The sequence below is a fragment of the Momordica charantia genome (assembly GCF_013281855.1).
Source record: "Momordica charantia cultivar OHB3-1 chromosome 3 unlocalized genomic scaffold, Mcharantia_2.0 BLBB01000003.1, whole genome shotgun sequence".
NCBI classification, from domain to species: Eukaryota; Viridiplantae; Streptophyta; class Magnoliopsida; order Cucurbitales; family Cucurbitaceae; genus Momordica; species Momordica charantia.
The window spans coordinates 17414206-17435631 of NW_028275161.1; the positions used below are offsets into that span (position 1 = coordinate 17414206).

General features: G+C 34.3%; 3 protein-coding genes across 9 annotated transcripts; 1 reads left to right on the forward strand and 2 right to left on the reverse strand.

The window, feature by feature from the left end:
- Positions 1–1581: 1581 nt before the first annotated feature.
- On the reverse strand, positions 1582–8333 carry LOC111012597 (TRAM, LAG1 and CLN8 (TLC) lipid-sensing domain containing protein). 7 transcript variants are annotated; one of them, XM_088121924.1, is made up of 10 exons: positions 7896–8331; positions 7036–7138; positions 6624–6846; positions 6418–6506; positions 6184–6322; positions 3842–3916; positions 3638–3759; positions 3486–3561; positions 2794–2853; positions 1582–2069 (listed from the first exon to the last, which is right to left on the reverse strand). In XM_088121924.1, the coding sequence occupies exons 3-10, from the start codon at positions 6759–6761 to the stop codon at positions 1941–1943; spliced, it is 828 nt and encodes a 275-aa protein (XP_087978050.1). In that variant the 5' UTR covers positions 6762–6846; positions 7036–7138; positions 7896–8331; the 3' UTR covers positions 1582–1940. The 7 variants fall into 7 exon arrangements, with proteins under 7 accessions (XP_087978050.1, XP_087978051.1, XP_022142485.1 ...); XM_088121925.1 differs by having other exon boundaries at positions 6624–6849; XM_022286793.2 differs by lacking the exon at positions 7036–7138.
- Positions 8334–11950: 3617 nt separating this feature from the next.
- On the forward strand, positions 11951–14232 carry LOC111012532 (transcription termination factor MTEF18, mitochondrial). Its single transcript, XM_022286693.2, has one exon. It carries the CDS (start codon positions 12434–12436, stop codon positions 14210–14212), a length of 1779 nt encoding a protein of 592 aa, XP_022142385.2. The 5' UTR covers positions 11951–12433; the 3' UTR covers positions 14213–14232.
- A 930-nt stretch (positions 14233–15162) lies between these two features.
- On the reverse strand, positions 15163–19727 carry NPR3 (NPR1-like protein 3). The gene is made up of 4 exons (XM_022286812.2): positions 18135–19727; positions 16423–17173; positions 16100–16297; positions 15163–15678 (listed from the first exon to the last, which is right to left on the reverse strand). The coding sequence occupies exons 1-4, from the start codon at positions 18684–18686 to the stop codon at positions 15413–15415; spliced, it is 1767 nt and encodes a 588-aa protein (XP_022142504.1). The 5' UTR covers positions 18687–19727; the 3' UTR covers positions 15163–15412.
- Between the last annotated feature and the right edge of the window lie 1699 nt (positions 19728–21426).

Genomic DNA, 21426 nt, shown 5'->3' on the forward strand with positions numbered 1-21426 from the left:
TGCTTAATTAATATCATATTAGATTAAAAAAATGTTGTTTATGTACTTAACTTGAGTTGTTTTCTCTTTGGCTTAGTTAATTAAACGTTAAAATACTAGTTTGAATTTTGGTTCATTTTAGTCTTTGTATTTTCAAAATGTACATTTTGGTCCCTCTATTTTTAAAATGTGACCATTTTGGTCATTTAATTTTATTCTTAATCTCATTTTTTTATATCACAATTTCAACACGACACTAAAAATATATTTCTTCAAATGTAGACATTACTTTATACTAAAGAGTTTAAGAAATGTGTCAAAATTTTGCGAAGAGGGACTAAAATGGTCACTTTTAAAAAGTATAAGGACCAAAATGAACATTTTTCAAAGTACAGGGACTAAAATGAACAAAAGTTTCAAGTATAGGGACCAAAATAAATGTTTTCAAAGTACAATGACTAAAATAAACCGAGACTGAAATACAGATACAAAAATAGTATTTTAATGTGTGACTTGCCCCTTTTGATTATTTTAGTTAGTACTAAAAACATAGAATGTTTGGCACTTTCACGTAGATATATGATGTTATCTATGTTAAATTTTAATACAACAAATTAAAGGTATGAGGTTTGAATATACGACTTCAAGGGAAGGAGTTAGATACCAATTAATGTTAAGCTATGCTCATGTTAGCTTAAACTCACTGAATTTATTTCATTTTTATGCATCTATGATCCTTTCTCTTTCCAACTCCAATTGATGGAGTTGAGATCGAGTGGTAATTGACATATATCTCAAGACTTGAACACAAGATTTCATGGTAGGTGATGTCATAAAGTCTAAAAAGGTAACAAATAAAGTTGACACACATTTTCCCCGATTCCAATGGATCCAGTTCAAAGCTCCACCTATGATATGGGTGATATGCTTTGGTTATATTGAGCTTCATCTTATATAAATCCTTTTTGAATTACCTCTAGTTTATTTTATCAGGTGCCTAGCTACATTCAAAGTCCAAAAACATGAACATGTTATTGGAAAAATGCATTATTTGATTTGATGCAATAATCTCATTGATAATATATTTTATTTGCCTTACAAATAACCTTCACAATTATTTAGTAAATCACATTTTACACAAAAATTGGTCTATACTTCACTCTTGTTCTTTACTCGAAACTTTAGATTGAAATGAAAGTTGTTGTAACCTTATGAATTTTATCATGTCACAAAAGGAAACCAACTTTTAAAGCAATAGTTACTAACTCTCCCCAACTTTATCCCCCTTCTTTGGGCACAAAGATTATAGAAATCCACGTAATGGCATCGATTCCATATATATATATATATATGTATCACCTCATCTGTTTCTCATCTTTGCCAAAAGCCTTTATAGACATACCATGAATGAGAGAAGAGAGCAAGTTATGAGATGTCTAGTTACTACACAATGAGTTGCTTCCAAGTCAAAGATTAGATTAAATGGTTTTATGTCCAAGATAGAAGCTTTGTAAACAGAACCCATATGATTCTTCAAGAGAATTTCCTCTAGATTGAGTTGATTGGGTGTTAGCCCTTTGATTGTTATGAGAATCTTTCAAAGAAAAACAGAAAACATCTCAACGATGGGTATGATTTCTGAAGATTTGAAACATCTCCAACATGTTTTTCTAAGATGATGAAGGGATATGACAAAGACGAGATCCGAAATCGTAAATGTAACTGAATACAAAAGAATTTAAAAAAAAAAAAACAACTATACAGAAAAAATGAATTGGTACACAAATCTGACAAGAGGAAAAAGACACTAAATGTCAACAAGTTTTCAAGTTATTTTGAACCATTTACAACACACTACCACATACCATCAAATTCCTTAATATCCTCAACCCATTTGTAGATGCTAAGAAACGGACCAAGAGTGTAAAGATAAAGAAATATGAAACCGAGGAATATGTTTCTCATCGCTTCGTCGCTATCGTCTTCATCAATCCCTTAATGATCTTCCCGAACCACATCAAGTTCATCATGCCTAGCACCGTTGGCACTCCAAATACCAAAAGATAGCCAATTACATGCATCTGAATTACCTGGCAGAACAAGACTATTCAGTGAGATAGCATCACCTTATATCAACTCGAGCAATTCCCGAAAGTTGGCATGAGATGAATGCATATCGTGACGTGACAGAGTTGAATGGGAAAATAAGAAAACTTGCCAAGTTGAGAGGGCATTCAAGGATAATTTAGCACAAGGGATGAAAACAGACTTCATACAATATTTGCTGTATTCAGACTCGAAAACCAGTAAATAGCATGAAACGAAGCAAGATTAAGCATATTCAAGTGCCAACTTTCGCTAAAACATATTCTACTACTATAAAATTGTGTAAAGTACCAAATAAGAAAATTGAAAGAAAGTACTACCTTTATTTTATATTAAGAAAGTTTAGGCTTTAATAACCAATTTGTTTTTCGTTTTCTATTTTTAAAAATTTAGCTTATAAATACTACTTTCACCCATGTGTTTCTATGCTTTGTTATCTTTTATTAAGAAAGATTATCCAAATCTATGCCAAATTTCAAAATAAAAAAAAATGTAGTTTTTAAAGGCTTATTTTAGAATTCAAATGTGTTGAAGGATGAAATACATACAAAAAGAACTGGGAGGAGATAGGCAAGAGTTTTCTAAAACAGAAAACTAGTGTTATCAAACGGGGCGTTAACAACTTCTATGAACAAAGTAATAAGCACTGATAAATTCCAATAGACTAGTGTAAACTTGATGCAAATGCATAATTTGATCTTAAAATACCTGATCATAGTGCAGGAAAACATGAAAGAATGTGTAACCAAAGAGCAATATGCGAGCAACCTGTTCAAAACATCCATCAGCAAAATCAAATATAAGAAAATCCAATCATAATAGAAGACTTAAGATACAGTGTGGTAGTTCACGTGCAAATTGCTATGTTAAATCTAGGGGTGAACAAATAAATCCAAAAACCGTCGGTGTAGACCCACATTCGATCGGTGCCTCCTTTTTCTTTCTCCCACTTTCCTCTCTCTTTATCTTTGCCTTTCATCCCTCTCCATTTCTTTCGTTCTTTCTTTTTTATTTTTTATTTTTTTTTCTCCCTCCCTCATTTATTCTTCCATTTTTCTTTCTCCATTTTCCCTCTCTTCTCAATCTCTCTCATCTCAAGCTTTGTTGCGTGGCATCTCTTCCTCCAACGCTCACCACAAACCGACCACTGTCCGATAGACAGTTGGACGGTACAAAGCTTCAAATATTTAAGTTTCTGACCGACCAAAGTCAAATGTCAAAATTGACACCGACCAACCGATGTTCACCCCTAGTTAAATCCAATTTGTTAGGATCTTTTAACACGCATTTAAGCAATAGACGGTCGTGCTTGTACCATTTTTTAAGAAATATTTCCTCTCACTCTCTCTCTCTTTCTATTCTTGAATGGGGAACGGGATGGGCTTCAGACCATAACTCACCAGCCATGCAAAAAATATTACAATCCCATTAATCAGATATGCACAGGACTTCTTCATACCAGCTGTATCAAGATACCTTCACAAAATATGAAAGCATTAAGAGGCAGAACTTGTAATATCAAAAATCTAAACCATAAATGAAAGCAGCTTACCATCTCATATTAATCTCTGGAGTTGTAATCTCTGAAATGAGAACCATGTATGTATAGAGTTGCCCTTCTCCAGAAAAAACAGAATATGCTACTGCTAATCCAGAGAGAGAGTGGTGGACAACCTATTATCAAAGTTTCCAAATTACACACTACTCTAAAACAAGACAAACGACTTGAAGGTCTATAAACAGAGAAGGTACTTACATACTCCATCCCACCTAAAGAAGGATACAGCCAAATAATCAATCCAAGATCTGCCAAGAAGTATCCAACTGAGATCTGGAAAAGACTTGGACAAAGTAAATAATTAAAATTTTGGTTAAAATTTAAGAAAAATGCAAGACAAACAGAATAGAGGCTAAAATGCCTAAAAGGGTCTGCCGAGAAATCCCAGAGGGCTCAGAAGGTCTATCTTAAACATTATCCTCATACCAAAAACAGAAAACCAAAAATGGCTTTCCAGTTTGAAGTCAACTGATTCATGTTCACAAAAGGATATTCCTAGCAGGAGGACTTATAAAGAAGGCCAATCCACGCATGATAATCTTGGGTTAAAAAAATGAACGTGAATGTAAATAAGTGAGAGAACCTTGAAGGTCCATGGTTTTGAACTTTTGAGAAGATTAAATTAGGACATGTAGTTGAAGTCCGTGGTTGGACAAGGGGACAAAATTAGATTCTGGGAGGACACTTGGCTAGATGATACTCCTCCCAGAACAATAAAGATGAAGCTCCTCCCATTTTTCCCAAGACTTTAAGCTCCAGTGGTGACTGCATTCAAAATGGTAAAGTAATGCTCCATGAAGGCCTTAGCCCTGATTTAATAACCATTTCATTTTCTATTTTCTATTTTCTATTTTTAAAAATTAAGCTTAGAAACACTACTTATACCAATGTGTTTCTTTATTTTGTTATCACTTTTAAAAACGTTGTCAAAATCTAAGCCAAATTGTGAAAACTAAAAAAAAGTAATTTTTAAGAACTTGTTTTTGGTTTTGGATTTTGGCTAAAATTCAAATGTTTTATTTTCTACCTAATATTATTTTTTTTTAAAAGATACGCATTTCTCATTGATTAATAAAAAGGAACAAATTGTTCAAAGGATACAAACTCCTGAAGGAGCGAAGAAAGCTAAAAGATAAAAAGGACAAAAGCAAAAGCGAAACAATACAATCTAGCTTAAACAACTATAACAGAAAAATAAAAGCCTCCCAATTTGCATGCATCATAACAGAGTCATTTGAAAAAGGATTGGAAAGAGCATATCATAAGGAAATGGTGAGAAATCAAGCATAATTTGTAAAAATAAAAACAAAAAACGAAATGGTTATCAAATGGACATTAAAGGTAGGTTGTAGCGTTTTCCAAAGGAAATTTTATGATGACAATCTTGAGGAGTGGTTGAGGGGTTGGAGATCTCCTCAAAGATTCGTATGGTTTCCCTCGCATTGAAGACTCTAGGATGTGAAACACAGGTTCCCTCGTTCAACTAATTATAAAATGGATAAGGTAGTTTTTAGTCAATTACTGTAACAACTTTTTTTATTAAACTAACAGTGTTGATGCAAAGACATAATTACGTCCTCGTTCCCATGGCCAACTGGAAGTCATGAATCATTGTTTTGTGGCCTATTTGCATTGCCTTGCTAATGCTATATTGAATTGTATGGGTGAACTGAATAGCATGAGCTGACTTTCGGTAATAACACCTCATTTTCAGTCACCTGGAGAACTAACACAGGTCCAGATTGTGCATGATCTGCCTCCACCTTCTTTACACTATGGCAACCCACCCTGTTCCATCGGTTGATGAGTTCGAGGTTACAAAGGATGACATTTTGGAATTTGGATGACTTAATACATGCCTGAAGACAGCTGCTAATGGTAAACGTAGAAAGTTGAATTTCGGCTTTCAGTTTCTGGAACATATGGCCTTGCCATCAGTTTTCGAGGGGCAAGAGCAAATATTCAGCCGAATGCTTCAGCTTAACTAAGTTTAAAGCTTCTCAATGGATTTATTCGGATTTCTCCCCTAGTCTCATTTGTTCTAATTTCTAAACTGAAGTTCTAACTGGGACGCCTTTATTTTTCCTTTCTAATTTCCTTGTTATTACTTTTTGCTTTGGTTCATTTTTTTTTAACATTCTCTCAGAGTTTGTTTTTTCTTTTCCATTTATCAATAAAAAGTTGATTTCTTGTTAAAAAAACAAGAAGTTGGCCACACAACATTTTGCCACTTTTCCTTATTGTTCACCGTTAACATGTTGCTTATCAACTTTAATTACCTAAAACAATGTGGAAGTATTGGAGATAGTTATTGATAGGCATTCCAAACTACCTGTGTTGTTAGGCTAACAACTGCTGATAAATAATTATTTAGTTAGTTAGCTACACGGCTACACCATAAGTTATTAGTTCTGTTATGGGTGGTTAAAATGGTCGGGGCATAACTACTGGATATTAAGAGAAATAGAATAGGCAATAAGAAATTTCAAAAGGCATCTGGCAATTGGCATTCATATAACATTAGCTAAAAGAAAGCTTACCCCCAATATGAAAGTAGACAACGTTGAACTTTGAAAGGTAACAAGGCCAGCGTGACGCTGGTCAGAGAAGAGATCTGACCAGAAAACGAAGTACAATGACATAATTGAGATATAGATTGCATGAATAGTGGACATGCCGCTGTCAATTTTAGTTTGAATATCAGTAATGGTCAGTGGTCACAACAGTCCACTAAATAGATTATGGACACAATGGACAATGGAAGATGTGCTCACCGGTTATTCCACTCAACTCGTTGGATTTTTGTGAGACCCAAATAACTCTTGAAGTAAAAACTGCTAACTAATTGAGTAAGATCATAGACCTGCAGGAGGAAACATAAGAGATTGGAAAGAGCAAATGGTAATGGAAGAGAAGCATAAAATATGGGCGGCATTGTTTCCCTTCTATTATCCAGAATGAGGTGAAATATGCTACATACCAATTTACAAGCAAATATGCCTCCGAGGATAGAGGTGTATGGAATATATCGATCTGCTAACAAGTAATTCTTTATCAAAGCATCAGCTTGACTTTGGTAAGATTTAATAGCCATTACAGTCTTCAAAGACATTGTCATCGTTTGTTTGACTACATAACATTCAGCAGAACATTGCACCTTAGATTGAGTTAACTATTTGCTCCTTCGGTCCATTTTGTTTTCCCTTCTTGAACAAATACAAATAAGTTAGTAAGAAAGAAATATAAAGGATAGTGATAAAACATCTGTGCATCATTAGTGATCAGATCCCATAAGCAACAATTAATCTCACGAAAGAGTTTGGACTCAAGACACCAAGAAGAAGGCAATAACATAAAAACGTCCAAAATCTAGTCCATTCATCAGTCCTTACTCCATCTCAGAGCTCTTGAGGCATCTGTTCAGTGTTCACACAACTCTTTGTTTACGATGCAACCACCAGCCAGAAAGCATTTCAAGGAAACAGCTACTTGTATCTTTAAGCAAGCACCAAACGAAAATATAACTTGGTCTCTTCCCAAAAAATCAACAAAACATTTTAAAAAAAAAAAGCTTACTAATGACATTCAAGCAAGGAAGACTGCCTACAGTCTACATGATAAAAGACGAAAAGGTTTATAATAATTAGAAAATGAAAAACATTCGGCCATGGGGACAGACTAGCCATCTAAAAAGATCAATAAAAATGGGCTCAGTTCCAATCGTGACCAGATGGACAATTTTAAGAAACAGCGCATCCCCATTTCTTCTTTTCATACATTTTCTCCAAAGCAGTAACTGCCACTGTATTTCAAGTAATCAACTTTCATTATCATTCAATAGATCTACGCTAATTCCCTCAGAACACAACGAACAAAATCTCCGGGTTTAAACACATGCAAAGACTTAAACAGACATCAAACACACCCAAAAATCAATAACTGCAAAAAAGAAAAGAAATGCACAATCCAAAAACAAAAGAAGACTGTCCAAAGGAGAAATGACGCTCACTTATTGGATGAAAACAAACTACAAGAGGGTTCAAAAACGCTAGAATCAGGTTAGTTAAAAGATCGAGAGGTGGGACTTACAGCAAGCATACAAAAATTTCACAAGGACTCAGAAGGATCCCATCAAAATGAAGGATGAAAATGCAGATGGGTGACCCAGAAAAGGGGAAGAAAAGAGTCAAATCACCCCCAGAAAAGCGGGGAGGGGCGGAAATAAAAAGACAGAACAGAAGCCACGCAATACCTCATAAATGAAAACCCCAGATCAGGAGGCAGATGCAGAGAAGGGGTTTTCCAGGATTAAACAATGGGAAGAAAGAAAATATGATAATCTGGAAAGGAAATGTGCAACAACCGACCGGTACAAAAGAACCGTGAGGTTCAATCAATGTGAAGCGTTAGGAATCTCCAACCACAACAATCAATCTAAAAGAGGGAATCAGGAGAAGATGAAGAGAAAACAAGAAATTGGGGGCGTATGGGGAATTGGGTATTGCGTTAAACAAGTGGGTTTGCTGATGAGCAATGGATTTGAGTGTCCAGAGATGCGATCGTGGAACCCTTGTGGATTGAATTGCATTTTTATCCAACCCTTGCAGTTGGGAACCGTAGGAATATGATAATTTCGCGCCTTGGCCGATGATTTTTTAGCGCTCTTTCATTAATTACTTCGATTTGCTTTGTGAATTTATGTATAAAAATCGAGTCTTTTTAAGTATTAGTCGGTGGTAGGATTAACAAAATATTAAATCATACTATACTGCACTCTTAGTTGTGTTCCACCATACCAATGAAGGAATCTTTCATCATTTTTTTTCCCTTCTTTTATCTCTATAACGTGACTCTTGACATTTGGCTTTTATGTCTTTTCTACCGTTACCCCTATTTTATAAAATTAGTACTAAAAAAATAATTTTATTTTTGATATCTAAATATTTAAATAATTTTACTTTTTTTTTTATAAAACATGTTGGGACGAGGGTTTGAACTCATGATCAGTTGGTCAGAGATAAGTGTCTTAACCATTTAAGCTATGTTCGGTTTGACTTTAAATAATTTTATTTCATATAAAAAGTTATTTTAATTGTATTATTAAGATTTAAATAATCATCTGGTCTCTACTTTGATTTTAGGTTATTTTTGTCCATCTACCTTTAAAACAATTTTTATTTACGTATTCTCAATTTTTGTTCATTTTAGTTATATACTTTCAAAATATCAGTCTTAATCTACTTAAAATGACTATTTTAGTCTCTTCATATAATAGTTTTAGTATAACCTTTCACCCATTTAATTTCTTGAAAGTACTCATGAGTCTGTATTTAAGAATTTTTTTTTCTTCATATAAAAAATGTGTTAAAATTTTATAAAGAATGACTAAATTAATAGTATATAGATTAAAATGCTCTTCATATAATAGTTTTAGTATAACCTTTCACCCATTTAATTTCTTGAAAGTACTCATGAGTCTGTATTTAAGAATTTTTTTTTCTTCATATAAAAAATGTGTTAAAATTTTATAAAGAATGACTAAATTAATAGTATATAGATTAAAATGCTTTTAAATCAAGAAATAATCACGAGGTGACACATGAACCTCCTTTTTATTTTAAAAGAAAATACCTTTTTTATTAATTTATTTTCTATTTTTTTCGTTTGTCTTTTTGTATGATCATTGAGTAAAGGGTCATTCCATTGTTGCATGCTACAATAAAATAATCTAACATTTTCAACTCGTAATGATAAAAAAATTATTGAGTTATAATTCGAGTGTCCTTTTCACAAAGTTAGGCGGTGATTTTTTTAATAATTCATAAATTTTCCATAAATGTTCTTCAATACTTAGATAAAAAAAAACAAAAAATGTTCTTTTACAGTTGACTTTTGCAATTAAAGGCTTGAAAAAATACATTAAATAAACTTGCAAACTAACCGTTAGCAAGGATTCAAATCTTTCACTCCCATATATCCTTTTTTCAAAAAGAAAAGATATAATATTGATTTAGATTTTGGATAAAATATATATTATCTGTGTTTAATTTTATAGATCTAGATGACTGATCATGGTATAGTTTAAAAGTGATAGCTTTGAATAATAACTAATAAAGACTATCCACCTTAGTCGACAAAAATTTGAAGGTACAATAAACTCGTTGAAATATGACACCCCAAAGGGTTGGTATGTACAACCTCTATCCTATCTGAATATGAGTTTAGCCTTGCACTTGGGACTGTCGTCCATAGCACCATAGAGAGGACCTCCTTTAATTTATATGTACTTTCATTATATTTATTCTAGTGGTATTTTCAAATTTTGTTGTTTTAGTATTTGTCATATTCTCTTAACTTTATATGAAATTATATATATATATATATATATATATATATATATATACTATTTCAATCAATGATGTTAATTTTTCATTGTAGGGATGCACATTAGTTTAGAAGTGAAAAAATCAAAGTATATATAAGTGTGACAATATATCTTCGTGACATTTTTTTTTGGTAAAATCAAAAGTAAATTGATGGAAGTTAAACCTAAAGTAGATGATATCATATCATTGTAGAACTACAAAGAGAGATTTATTGTCATAACCATTTCAAAGACATTAGAAAGTTTATGAGTCGAAATAGAACAAACATAAAAGTTCGAGAAACTTGTTAGAACAATTTAAATTGCAATGATCAAATAGATACAGCTTTAAAAATTAGAGATGTTGGATATGAATTCTGGCTTGCCACGTGTCATGTTCGAAGAGGCGAGTTAAATCAACGAGCACGCAAAATATAAGGTTGACTCCAAAACACTCAGGTCGACAGTTAGAGTATGAGCTACGAGACCGACCCGACCAACGACAAAGTTCGTAACACGATCTCTTCTGAACCCGACAACACGCCGCGTTTTTAGGATGTGTCAGAGCTCTTGTCTAGCCCAGTTTCTATAAATAGAAACTCTTCCCTTAAATAGTATGCAATCCTAGATAAAATCCACGAGTTAGCTCGGATTAGAACTGACTTGCTCGTCGGAGTGTTAACTTTGTTTTGTAGTCTCAAGAGTGTTCTGGGGAGGTGTTGGATCGTTGGCCGTAGTTCGTCCCGTACCATCCGATCTACTATCCGCCCGAGATCAGCGATATCGAGCTCAAACAAGAGACTTATAAAAGTTTTTAAAAAGCACGTAATCTAAATAAATACAATTTTAAAAGTAAATACCAAACTTGTAATTTAACCAGAAAAAATAAAATAAAATAAAATAAATAAAAAGACACTTGCCACCACCTACTTCAAAATAATTACAAGAACCATCCTCTCATTCAAAACCATCTTCCAATCACAATCAAACCCACCCACTCAACCATAATGCTAAAGTTATTTTGGTTTACCTAAGTGCAATTTACACTTGATGTACATACATACATATTCATCTATCATAAATTCAAAGTTATTGATTTAATCTTGAGTTTGAGCATGTAAAAGGAAGAACTTTTCACTCTCAAAGAGATTTGATTTTAGTTCTCCACGAGTATGAATATGAATCATGTGATGCACATTCTTTTAATTTATATAGACGATAGTTGACTTTAATTTAATAAATATGTTATTAATATAGACATTTTTAAATAGAAAGTTAAAAACATAATTTCATAAAAAAAATTTACTCGTTTCATACATAAAAGTAAATAGGTGGTTCCTTAAATATTGATGGATCTCATTCATGATCGGATTATAAAGATTCTAACACCATATGTAATTTCAGAAGTAAGATATCGTACCTCTTTTGCTCAAATATCCGCCTCTATGTGATCGACAACCTAAAAAATGCAACTCAACCCATTTCAATCCAGGGTAATATGTAATCATATTTATTTTTTTTATAAATTTATTATTAATTTAAAATTTACTTACACTTCAAACTCATTTATATTTCTAACTAAAATTAATTTTAAATCTTAAGCAAAATTTGTATAGATGGGATTAGCTATTTAAAGTTTTTTTTCCCGTAAAGTCATATTTAAAAGATACATAAATCTATGTAATACTTGCCAACTTAGGTATGATTCAATTGATTTATATATTTATCTAGGTCTCACTCCAACTAATGAGTTTTTTGATTGAAATTCGATAGAACTAAACCAAACTCAATCCAATTCTTGTGAATTGATTTATGTTGAATTTGTAATTTGACACTATTGTTTGGGTTTTAAAAATTCATAATTGGTCCAAAATATTACAAAATTTAATTCAATCCAACTATATTAGTGATATCTTAGCAATAATTGACCACTCCCACTCAGAGATTGTAAATTTGAAATACAAAAAAAAAAAACATGGATGAGTGCTCTGAAAATGTAGGTAAAAGAAAATGCTTTTTAGCCTCGAATATTGACTCTCCCTTAAACCCTCTTTGTTTAGGGTTTTATGGCGCATCGACGAAGAACTGAAATTACATGGAAAGGTTCTGTCGATCTTCATCTCGTCGGACCCTCGATCTTACTCTTTATCCGCGTTTGATTGAACACTGAAAGCCCCATAATCCTGAAAGTTGTCAAGGTACGCCAACGATTCTCTTCCGAAAAAATTTCAGAAATTTCTAGCTGTGCTTTAATGGGTTTGGTCCCGAAGCTCGAAATCGCGATTGACCCAGACAACTTGTTGAGATAGAAGTTGTGTTTACAGCTATTCTTTAACTTATTATATTGGTATTTGTTCGATTTTGGCGTTCGGTGTAATGTTCTGCGGTCTCTGTTCTTCCTCACCGTCTCGTTTCGGCCTCTTGCCATGCCAATTCTTCGATCGCACGAACGGGTATTGAAATTTTCTAAAATGATTGCGCAACTCAATCACTTGCTTCTCTTTGCGCCGGTTGTCTCTGAAAAAGTTGTTACTTATAACCCCTCTTTTGTTAGCTTCAAATCTCGATTCTTCTGCAATTGTGGGATTGATTTTCAACCCAAAGCGTCTCTCGTTGAATCAGTGCAATCACCCAATACAAGTGGCCGAGTGTCTCGGATTGCTAGGACAGAGGCTCAAGATGTGTTATTTGACTATCTGCATTGTACTAGGAGCCTCAGCTTTACCGATGCTGAACACATAAGCAAGAATTCGCCACATTTTCTTCAAAATTTGATCTTGAAACTTGATGGCGAAAAAGACGTAGCTCGGTCTCTCACCAAGTATCTTAGATACAACCCCATCAATGAATTTGAGCCATTCTTTGAAAGCTTGGGACTGCCCCCATCAGAGCTCCCCCTGTTCCTTCCAAGACACTTGATGTTTTTGAGTGATGACCATCTTATGCTTGAAAACTTTCATGTTTTATGCAATTACGGGATCCCGCGTAGCAAGATGGGTAAAATGTACAAGGAAGCAAAAGAGATATTTGATTATGATTATGGCCTTTTAGCCTCTAAACTTAGAGCTTATGAGAACTTAGGTCTTGGAAAGGGCACGGTTATTAAGCTTGTTAGTTGCTGCCCATCGCTTCTGATCGGTCGTATCAGCATGGAGTTTTTCAAGGTTCTTGAGAAGCTAAGTAGATTAGGTATTGGAAAAGATTGGATTGGAGGATATATATCTTGTAGAAATACTTATAACTGGAATAGAATGCTTAACACAATGGATTTTCTAGCTAAAGTAGGTTATACCGAGATACAGATGCACAATTTGTTTGAATCAAATCCCTCATTGCTGCTTGAAGATTCTGGGAAGAAAGTGTACGTATTGTTTGGTCGTTTAGTCAAGTTGGGTCTTAAGATGGATGAAGCGTATTCGATGTTTATACAACATCCCGAAATTTTGTCAGGAAAGTTTGTTAAAAATATTCTTAGAGCAATAGATTTTCTCTTTGATGTTGGGTTGGGAACAGAGGATATTACAAGTATAGTATCTCACCACATTCTGCTACTGGGTTCGTGCACTCTGAAGGGTCCGAGAACCGTCTGTAAAGAACTAAAAGTCGGGAAAGAGAGTTTATGTCGGATCATAAGAGACGACCCGTCGAAGCTGTTCACATTGGCCTCCAAATCGAAGCTTAAAAGCAGCAAACAGGACTCTTGCCCAGATCCAACCAAACGCTTGGAGAAGACTACATTTCTGCTGAAGTTGGGGTACCTCGAGAACTCAGACGAGATGGCGAAAGCACTGAAACGGTTCCGGGGTCGTGGAGATCAACTACAGGAGAGATTCGATTGCCTGGTAAAAGCCGGGTTGGACTGTAATGTTGTGACAAACATAATCAGACAAGCTCCCATGGTTCTAAACCAGAGCAAAGATGTGATCCAAGAGAAGATTGATTGCTTAAGGAACTGTTTAGGGTACCCTTTGGATACAATAGTGGCATTCCCAGCTTATTTATGTTACAACATGGAGAGAATCAACACAAGATTCTCCATGTATAGGTGGTTGAGGGATAAGGGCTCTGCAAAGCCCAACTTATCATTGAGCAGTGTCTTAGTTTGTTCTGATGCAAGATTTGTTAAGTATTTTGTGGATGTTCATCCTGAAGGTCACACCATGTGGGAAATTTTTAAAAGACATCGTATCCATAATCATAATTGAGTCTTGCCATCTTAATTTTATTTTTCTATCTGTTTGACCACATAATTGCATTTTACTTTGGATTGTATTTCACTCCATGACATAAATTTAATGTAAAAACTTTTCATTTTTTCCAAATACAACATGAGTGGCATTTCTTATTTTGTTTTACATTACATTCAAGCTTGATTTGGATGATTTTTTTTTTTTTTTTGTAAAATTTTAAATCTTCTGCTATATTTAAAATCCAGGTTATTTTTATGCTTTTCGATTTATGTTTAACCTAAACATAGTTGAACGAGTAAGGCATGTATTGTAGACCAAATGGTGTGTATTCGAACCTTAACTCACACGTAATATTGTTGTATAAGAAACGTTTTTCTAAGAACTCTTATCTTTATTTGGCAATAAAATGTGGCTTACAGGCTAAATTAATAGATCAACTGTACGTTGAATGAATATATTGATCACTTTGTATAAAAAATTAATGCAATTTAACATATCAAATTAATATGAATCAACTTAGTTTAAACACTAGAGATATTAATTTTAAAATAAAATCACTAAAACGAAATTCTCTCTTATATCACAGCTTTATGTTCTCTAGAAATTAAAAAAAAAAAACAAAAAGAAAAAAAAAAGAATCATCTTAGATTCTTTGATAGAGAAACTAGCAACCCTCCTATGCATCTATCCATCGGATTCGTGTATTTTACGTCTTTGAAGTAAGAAGAGACATTGAATATGAGTTCTACAAAACATATATATATAGAGAATTTTTAAAATAAAAAATAAAAATTATCGAAAAAAGATTAACGATAGAATACCCTAAAAAAATTCTAAAATACCGTTTAAGAAAATTTAAAAATCAACAAAGAAAAAATCATCCAACAAAATTACAAAGCAATTTGATGCAAATTTAGTGGATAAAACATCTATTACTCTTACTATTTTACTATTTTAAATGTCAATGGTTCGATCTACCAAGCCTCTCCCATTTTCAGGTTAAAACACATCAGTTTCCACAACATTACAAACTGAAAGCATTTGCTAGCTCCAAAGAAAAAATGGAGACATATTTTTGCCTTCCTAGTTAACTCATTATACAAAGAGCAAACCTTCCAATGCCCTTAAGAACAGAACAAGATTCCATTTCATTTCTCAAACAACAAGGCTTGAAACTTTCAGCTTATTGTATGTAAAATACATGATATGCTTTTACTATTTCCTTACCTTGTTGGGGTTGGCAGCATCCTTCAATGTCGTTGATGACGATGATGGAGACAACCCAGATTGGTTGAGCTTGGCTGCCTTGTCTTTATCAAATGCCTTTTGAACATCCATTTTGAGCTCCTTGAAACGCTTCCGCTTAATCCGCTGCTCCTCGGACGTGCCCTTCTCGAGGTAAAATAGATCAGGAAGGTCATCCTCCATGAACTTATCCAGTGCTTCTGAGCAGTTTGGAAAGTAGCGTCTACCCATTTCCACTGCAACCAAGAAAGTTACTTCACATGAGACTCGCAGCTACAACTTTTAATCAGATCAGATTTAGTACAGCAACAGTTCACATTTTTCAGATAACTATAAAAATCCATCAATGAAACTCTGTACAAAGAAGGAAAGACTTTTGTAATAACTAGCAATGATGATATCTTTAGCGTCCTAGTTATCAGGTTGCCTTAAATGTGGCCTCTTGCAAAGTTTAACTTCTTGATTTGGGCGTCTATTTGTAAGGACTTTTTGTAATAATCCTCTTAGCCTTATTCTTTTGGGTCGTAGCCGTTTCTCATGACCTCGTCTCGTTAAATCTTTAGTTATTGTTCTAGCTCCCTTCTCTGGCTGTGGTTTTTTAAGTCCTTTTTGTATTCTCAAAAGAAAAAGTTCACAAAAAGGGTGAGTAGCTATAACCTGTTTTCATAAGGGCCCTCATTCTGGAAAGAAATCTTTTGTTCTGCATAATTGGTGTTTCATTTAAATCAACCTCCCTCAGATTCTTATTTGAACCTTTGGGAATAGAAATACCAGGGAACTCAGAAGTTGTGTCGGCATTTGCGATGTCCATGGCGAGCCTGGCCTCCGATGGGAAGAGTAATCGTGCAAACGCTACTGCATTAGTACATAACAAATGATTCCAAATGAGTACATGATATCACTTTGGAGGTCCATCACAATTCGTCAAAATAATATGCAATACTTCAAGGGGAAAAAATATATGCTATGTAGAAAATTACCTCTGTTTTCGAGGTAAAGCAACTTCATGTGCAGATCATCAGCCATAGTAAGAGAAAGAATGGATGAATCTGAAGTTGGTGGATTTCTCCACATTTCTCTCTCTAACATGTCGATGCACAAGCGGTCTCTGTTTGCTTCCTGCCCCTTTTCGGTTACAGCATGATAATCCTTTGGCCTTGTTAACCTCCTACAGATATTTGCAGCAGTCCGACCATCCAAGGTCAAATCAAATGCCGAAGCTCCCTTGTCAAGAAGGGATATTATCACCAACGGATCCTTACGCATTGCAGCAACATGAAGGACGGTGTAACCACGAGAATTTCGGAGGTTAACATCAACCATACTCAGATTAAGAACCTCGGTCACAGTCTTAGGATCACAATACGCTGCAGCATAATGCAGGGCATTGGCCTCATCTAGTGTTACATCTGATTCAGATAGAAGAAGTTTCATGAGTTCAACATCATCCGAGTCTAATGCCAGGCATATTCTTTTGATTCTCTTTTCACGAGGACTGTCGGGTACAAGGTTATGCTCATCATCGCCCTGAGACTTGAGCCGAACCAATTTAATTCTTTCAGCAACCTCATAGGGAAGTCCTTTCTCGAGAGAAACACAATTGAGATCAGAACGAGCTATTCTTTTAATGCATTCAGTGACAAGAAGATTCAATTGGCAGTGGAAAGCTCCCACTAGGATTTGGATGACATTTTCCACTAAAGCCTTCGCAACATAGTTAAGCAGATGTCGCTGCACGTGTGTAGAGTATTAGATAACAGTATTTTTCCTTTTACGACATTAATATAAACGGAATGGAGTTTGATAACACTGGAAAAAAAGTCAAATGAATTTTCAGCTGATATGGTGAAAAAAAATGCAGGACTGAAACCAGTAGCCAATAGACCAAGTAAAATCTGAATGCATAAAAATGAAATTAGGTTTGAAAGCACCACCAATTTGAGAACAGAAAGATGTTATCAAATCCTGCTCCCATCCAGTCCATCCAATTCTTAAAGTAAAACAATTTATCTAGTGATGCATTAACTAAACCAATGTTAATAACATTCACAATATTAGATGGTTCATATATAATTTATACTCCAGCAGTCGAATAGAAATGGCAGTAGTTTAAGCCTGAAGCCCCAGGCCAAAAGAGATTACATAAATACCATCCAATTCGTCAAAAGCATACCTAAACTATAGTTGTTGAAAGTAGGGAAGAGAGATAAGTCGACAATAAGAGAAAATCTATGAAACCATTGTACAACTCTCCTCGTCATTGAAGATTTTATTGTTCCTTTTAAGCCACAAGACCAAGTTAGAGCTACAAAATAAAGAGAAATAAGAAACTATCATGGAACTTCTCCTTTTTGTTGAAGATTTAATTGTTCCTTTCAAGCCACTAGCTCCAGAAGAAAGTTCTAGTGAATTGAAGCTACAGGATTTTCTTTCCTCTTTTAGCTTTAAAACCTTATGATCATGAGGAGCAATACTCACAGTCACATAATCAATGCAAGTTGAAATAATATACTAAGGCATCAGTTTATAAATCCATCCAACCAACAACAGTTAAGTACTAAATGTAGCATTGCATCCACATAAATTTGAATACCAATTCACCCGAATATCAATATGAAGAACTATCAGCTGAAACAGAGTACACTTTACTAAGAGTAGTAAAACGCTATATCAGCATCTATTGATTACTGACCTGAAACAAAGAAACAAGCTCGGGTATTTGAAATATGGAAGATGCATAAGTCAATTGCACTGCAAAATCAATGGCAGGTCCACAAGCATCATGGGCACATGAACTGTCAACACAAGTTGACACATCTGCAGGAGATGGCTTCAGCTTTCCAGTATACAAGTAACTCAACAATATTAAGAAGGCTTCATATCCAATCTTGCCGTGAGGGATCAACTCATCCATATTATACTTCGGTTTACCATCTTTTATAGACGACGAATTTTCATCTTTTCGAAAAAGGTCGTGGAAAAACCTACTCCTAGCAGCCAAAATACATCGGTGAATACCAACTGAGACACCCTCAACTACAATATCAGCATCAGTATAATCAGCACCATCATCAACCAAAAGCCGAGCCAAATTAGAGCTAAGCTTGTTTAAGCTGATCACTTCAAGACTAGGCACTGGTTCAGAGGAGGCAGGAGAGGTGGACACGTTACAACTCTGAGACCCATTTGTATGTGAAGATGAAGTGAAGCTCAAAGATGATGATGGTTCATACGAATCAGCCATCAAACCAGATGGGAAAAATAGAACACCTGAGCTCTAAGCCTCCAACAAGTCAATTCTCATTGACTCCGAATTCTGAGACAATTTCAGGAAAGGAGAAAAAACCTAAAAGGAGTTTCTAATTCTAGAAAGAGATAGAACGAGATCATGCTAAATCGAACTGATTTGACAAGACTTAATTTGAGAAACAAACGAACCAGGATGCTAACAGCAACATGATGTGTAGTATATAACTTCAAAACAGGTCAACCACGAACTGATCATAAAAGTATTCATTCAAACTACATGAACAGAGAATTCCTCTCTACAAAGTTTCTCATTCAAGTAATTCAGATTTTTAAAAAATCTCTTAACTGGGTGCAGACAAAATTCCAAATTACAATGAATTCAGCATCGAACTGAGCTTAAAATTTCCAATTCCAAAGAAATGCGTCAAAGAGGAAATAAAGCAGGTCCATGGAATCTTTAGGCACACAACAAATTCCCACTTCCAAAAAGGAATAAAAAAACACAGCAAGCAAGACCCAGAAACCACAAAATATACAGAGAAGAGAATTTGCCGAAATGAACTCAAATTGTCCCCAAGAGAGCAAAATTCGGGAGACCCAAATCGGGAATCAGAAACAGAAATCCAACGGAAACCCAGAAGTGGCGGTAAGCAAAACTTTGATCGTCGCTTTCAGAAACCAAATAAAGCTAAAAGCAGAGACACCCTTCCCCTATAGAGCAGTAATGGGATTTGATTTGAAGAGAGGGAGAAAGGGAAAAGACGATGGAGAGAGAAAAGGGAGGGTAGTGCGAACTGCGAATCGAATTGGGAAAATCAAAAGCAAATCGAACGGAGGAAGAGAAACGTGTTTACTATTTGGGGTTAGCAGGTGAAGTCGTTCCAATGACGGAAGGGATGGCGTCAATCCTCCAAGCTGTGCTGCACTTGCGTCTTCAATGGCGTCACTCCATTACTCAACAAACCAAATCTTCTCTCTCTCTCTCTAAATAATACGACTTTCATGAGACTGGACGAAGATCATGACAAAGTCAAACTAGGAACGCTCCTTTCATTTTTATATCCACGAAAATATTTGAAATGGTTTCTAGTCTTTATATAACTTTTAGCTTTGTTTTATAATTAATCATTTAAAATTTTTGTCCAAACGAGCCTGACTTCATATATATTTTCAATAAAAAAATTTGTGAGTTCCAACCACCATTTTTATCTGAGATACTTGACTTTAAACTATACTAAAAAAAACATTGATATATCTGATACTGAAGATTTATTTTCAAAATGAAAATATGAATTAAATTATAAGTTTAACCGACAGAAATTATACAATGTAGATGAGTGCATGCAGGAAAATTGGACAAATTGGATTTGAAGGAGGTTATATAATATAAAAAGATGACTTTGAAGATGATTCCCAACAAGTTGGTTGAGACTGTGGTTGCGAATGAAAATTTTGTCAGTGGTATTGACAGCGTACAAATGGTAAAAACATTAAAATGGATGTAGTTTCTACTTCTTAGATTGGTCTTCCTCGTCATACTCTCTAACCTAGTCTAAATATGACTTATTCTAAGGTTATCGTGCTAATCGTATTAGTGTTGCATCTAATTGTTTTTACATATTTAACATTTTTTAAAACTCACAAACCTAGCTACTATGAATTTACTAATTTTATGTGTAATAGATTTACTAATTTTTTTAAAACGACAAATAAGACAGAGATCTATTAAAAACAAAATTATAGTTACAAATTTGAAACAGTTCCAATAATTGGAGCAAAATATTAATATAGTCAATTTATATGGACTAAAAATCTATTTTTTGGGGTATCAATTGAATTCTAAAATTTAGACGAAGACGCTTCAAAGATATCTATTACCATCTAAAAGTTGAGTGTCGGATCTCAACCCGAAACTAAAAACAAGGGCTAGATGCTTATGTTGACTGTCGAAACTGAAAACAAGAGCTAGATGCTTATGTTGACTGTAATTCACACCAAAATGTGGAGGCAACATATTTTCTTCAGCGGTGGAAAAAGAAGAAAAGTAAAAGAAAAAGAACATAAAAAGTGGAGGAAACTTCGTGGAGGTGGGGAATGTACAGTACAGTTACTTCAGTCTTCTTCCCCACAATATTGGCATCTTCTGCAGTACTTTACTACTCTAGCAACCTTAATAAAGTTTTGAAAATAGTTTTTCCTTTTTCTTTTTCGGGTCGTGGTCGTGGTCGGGATCGAGATCGAAGTCGGGGTTGGGACCGAACTTTGAAAAGTTAGGAAAGTAATGAGAGAAAATCAATTTTTACTTTTGAATGTGAGAGTCGTTTGTAATGTTGTTGCGGTTTTTTATCTTTAACTTGAATTAGTGTGGTACTAACTTTTACCGAAGGCTTTTGTTTGAATGATGGTTAAAGAAAACAATATTTTTCGTGTGGATTTAGTGAAGTGTAAGGATACAAGTCTAGTATATGAAAGGTTATTTACATTCGAAAGGTGAAATTTATTGTTGTAAATATCGGTTAACTACATGATCAATCATGTTTCACATCGATGACGGAACCAACAACGAAACTTTTACGATAACTTTTTTTGTACACGGTTCGTTTTGTCAATGTGTATACATGTAATTAGGAAACCAAATTCCGAAGAGAGATGGTGTCTTTCTTTTATGGCTTAAATTCCTATTTTCTTTTATGGCCTTAAAATCAAAATCATTATTGAGAAAGTTTAGTTAATCA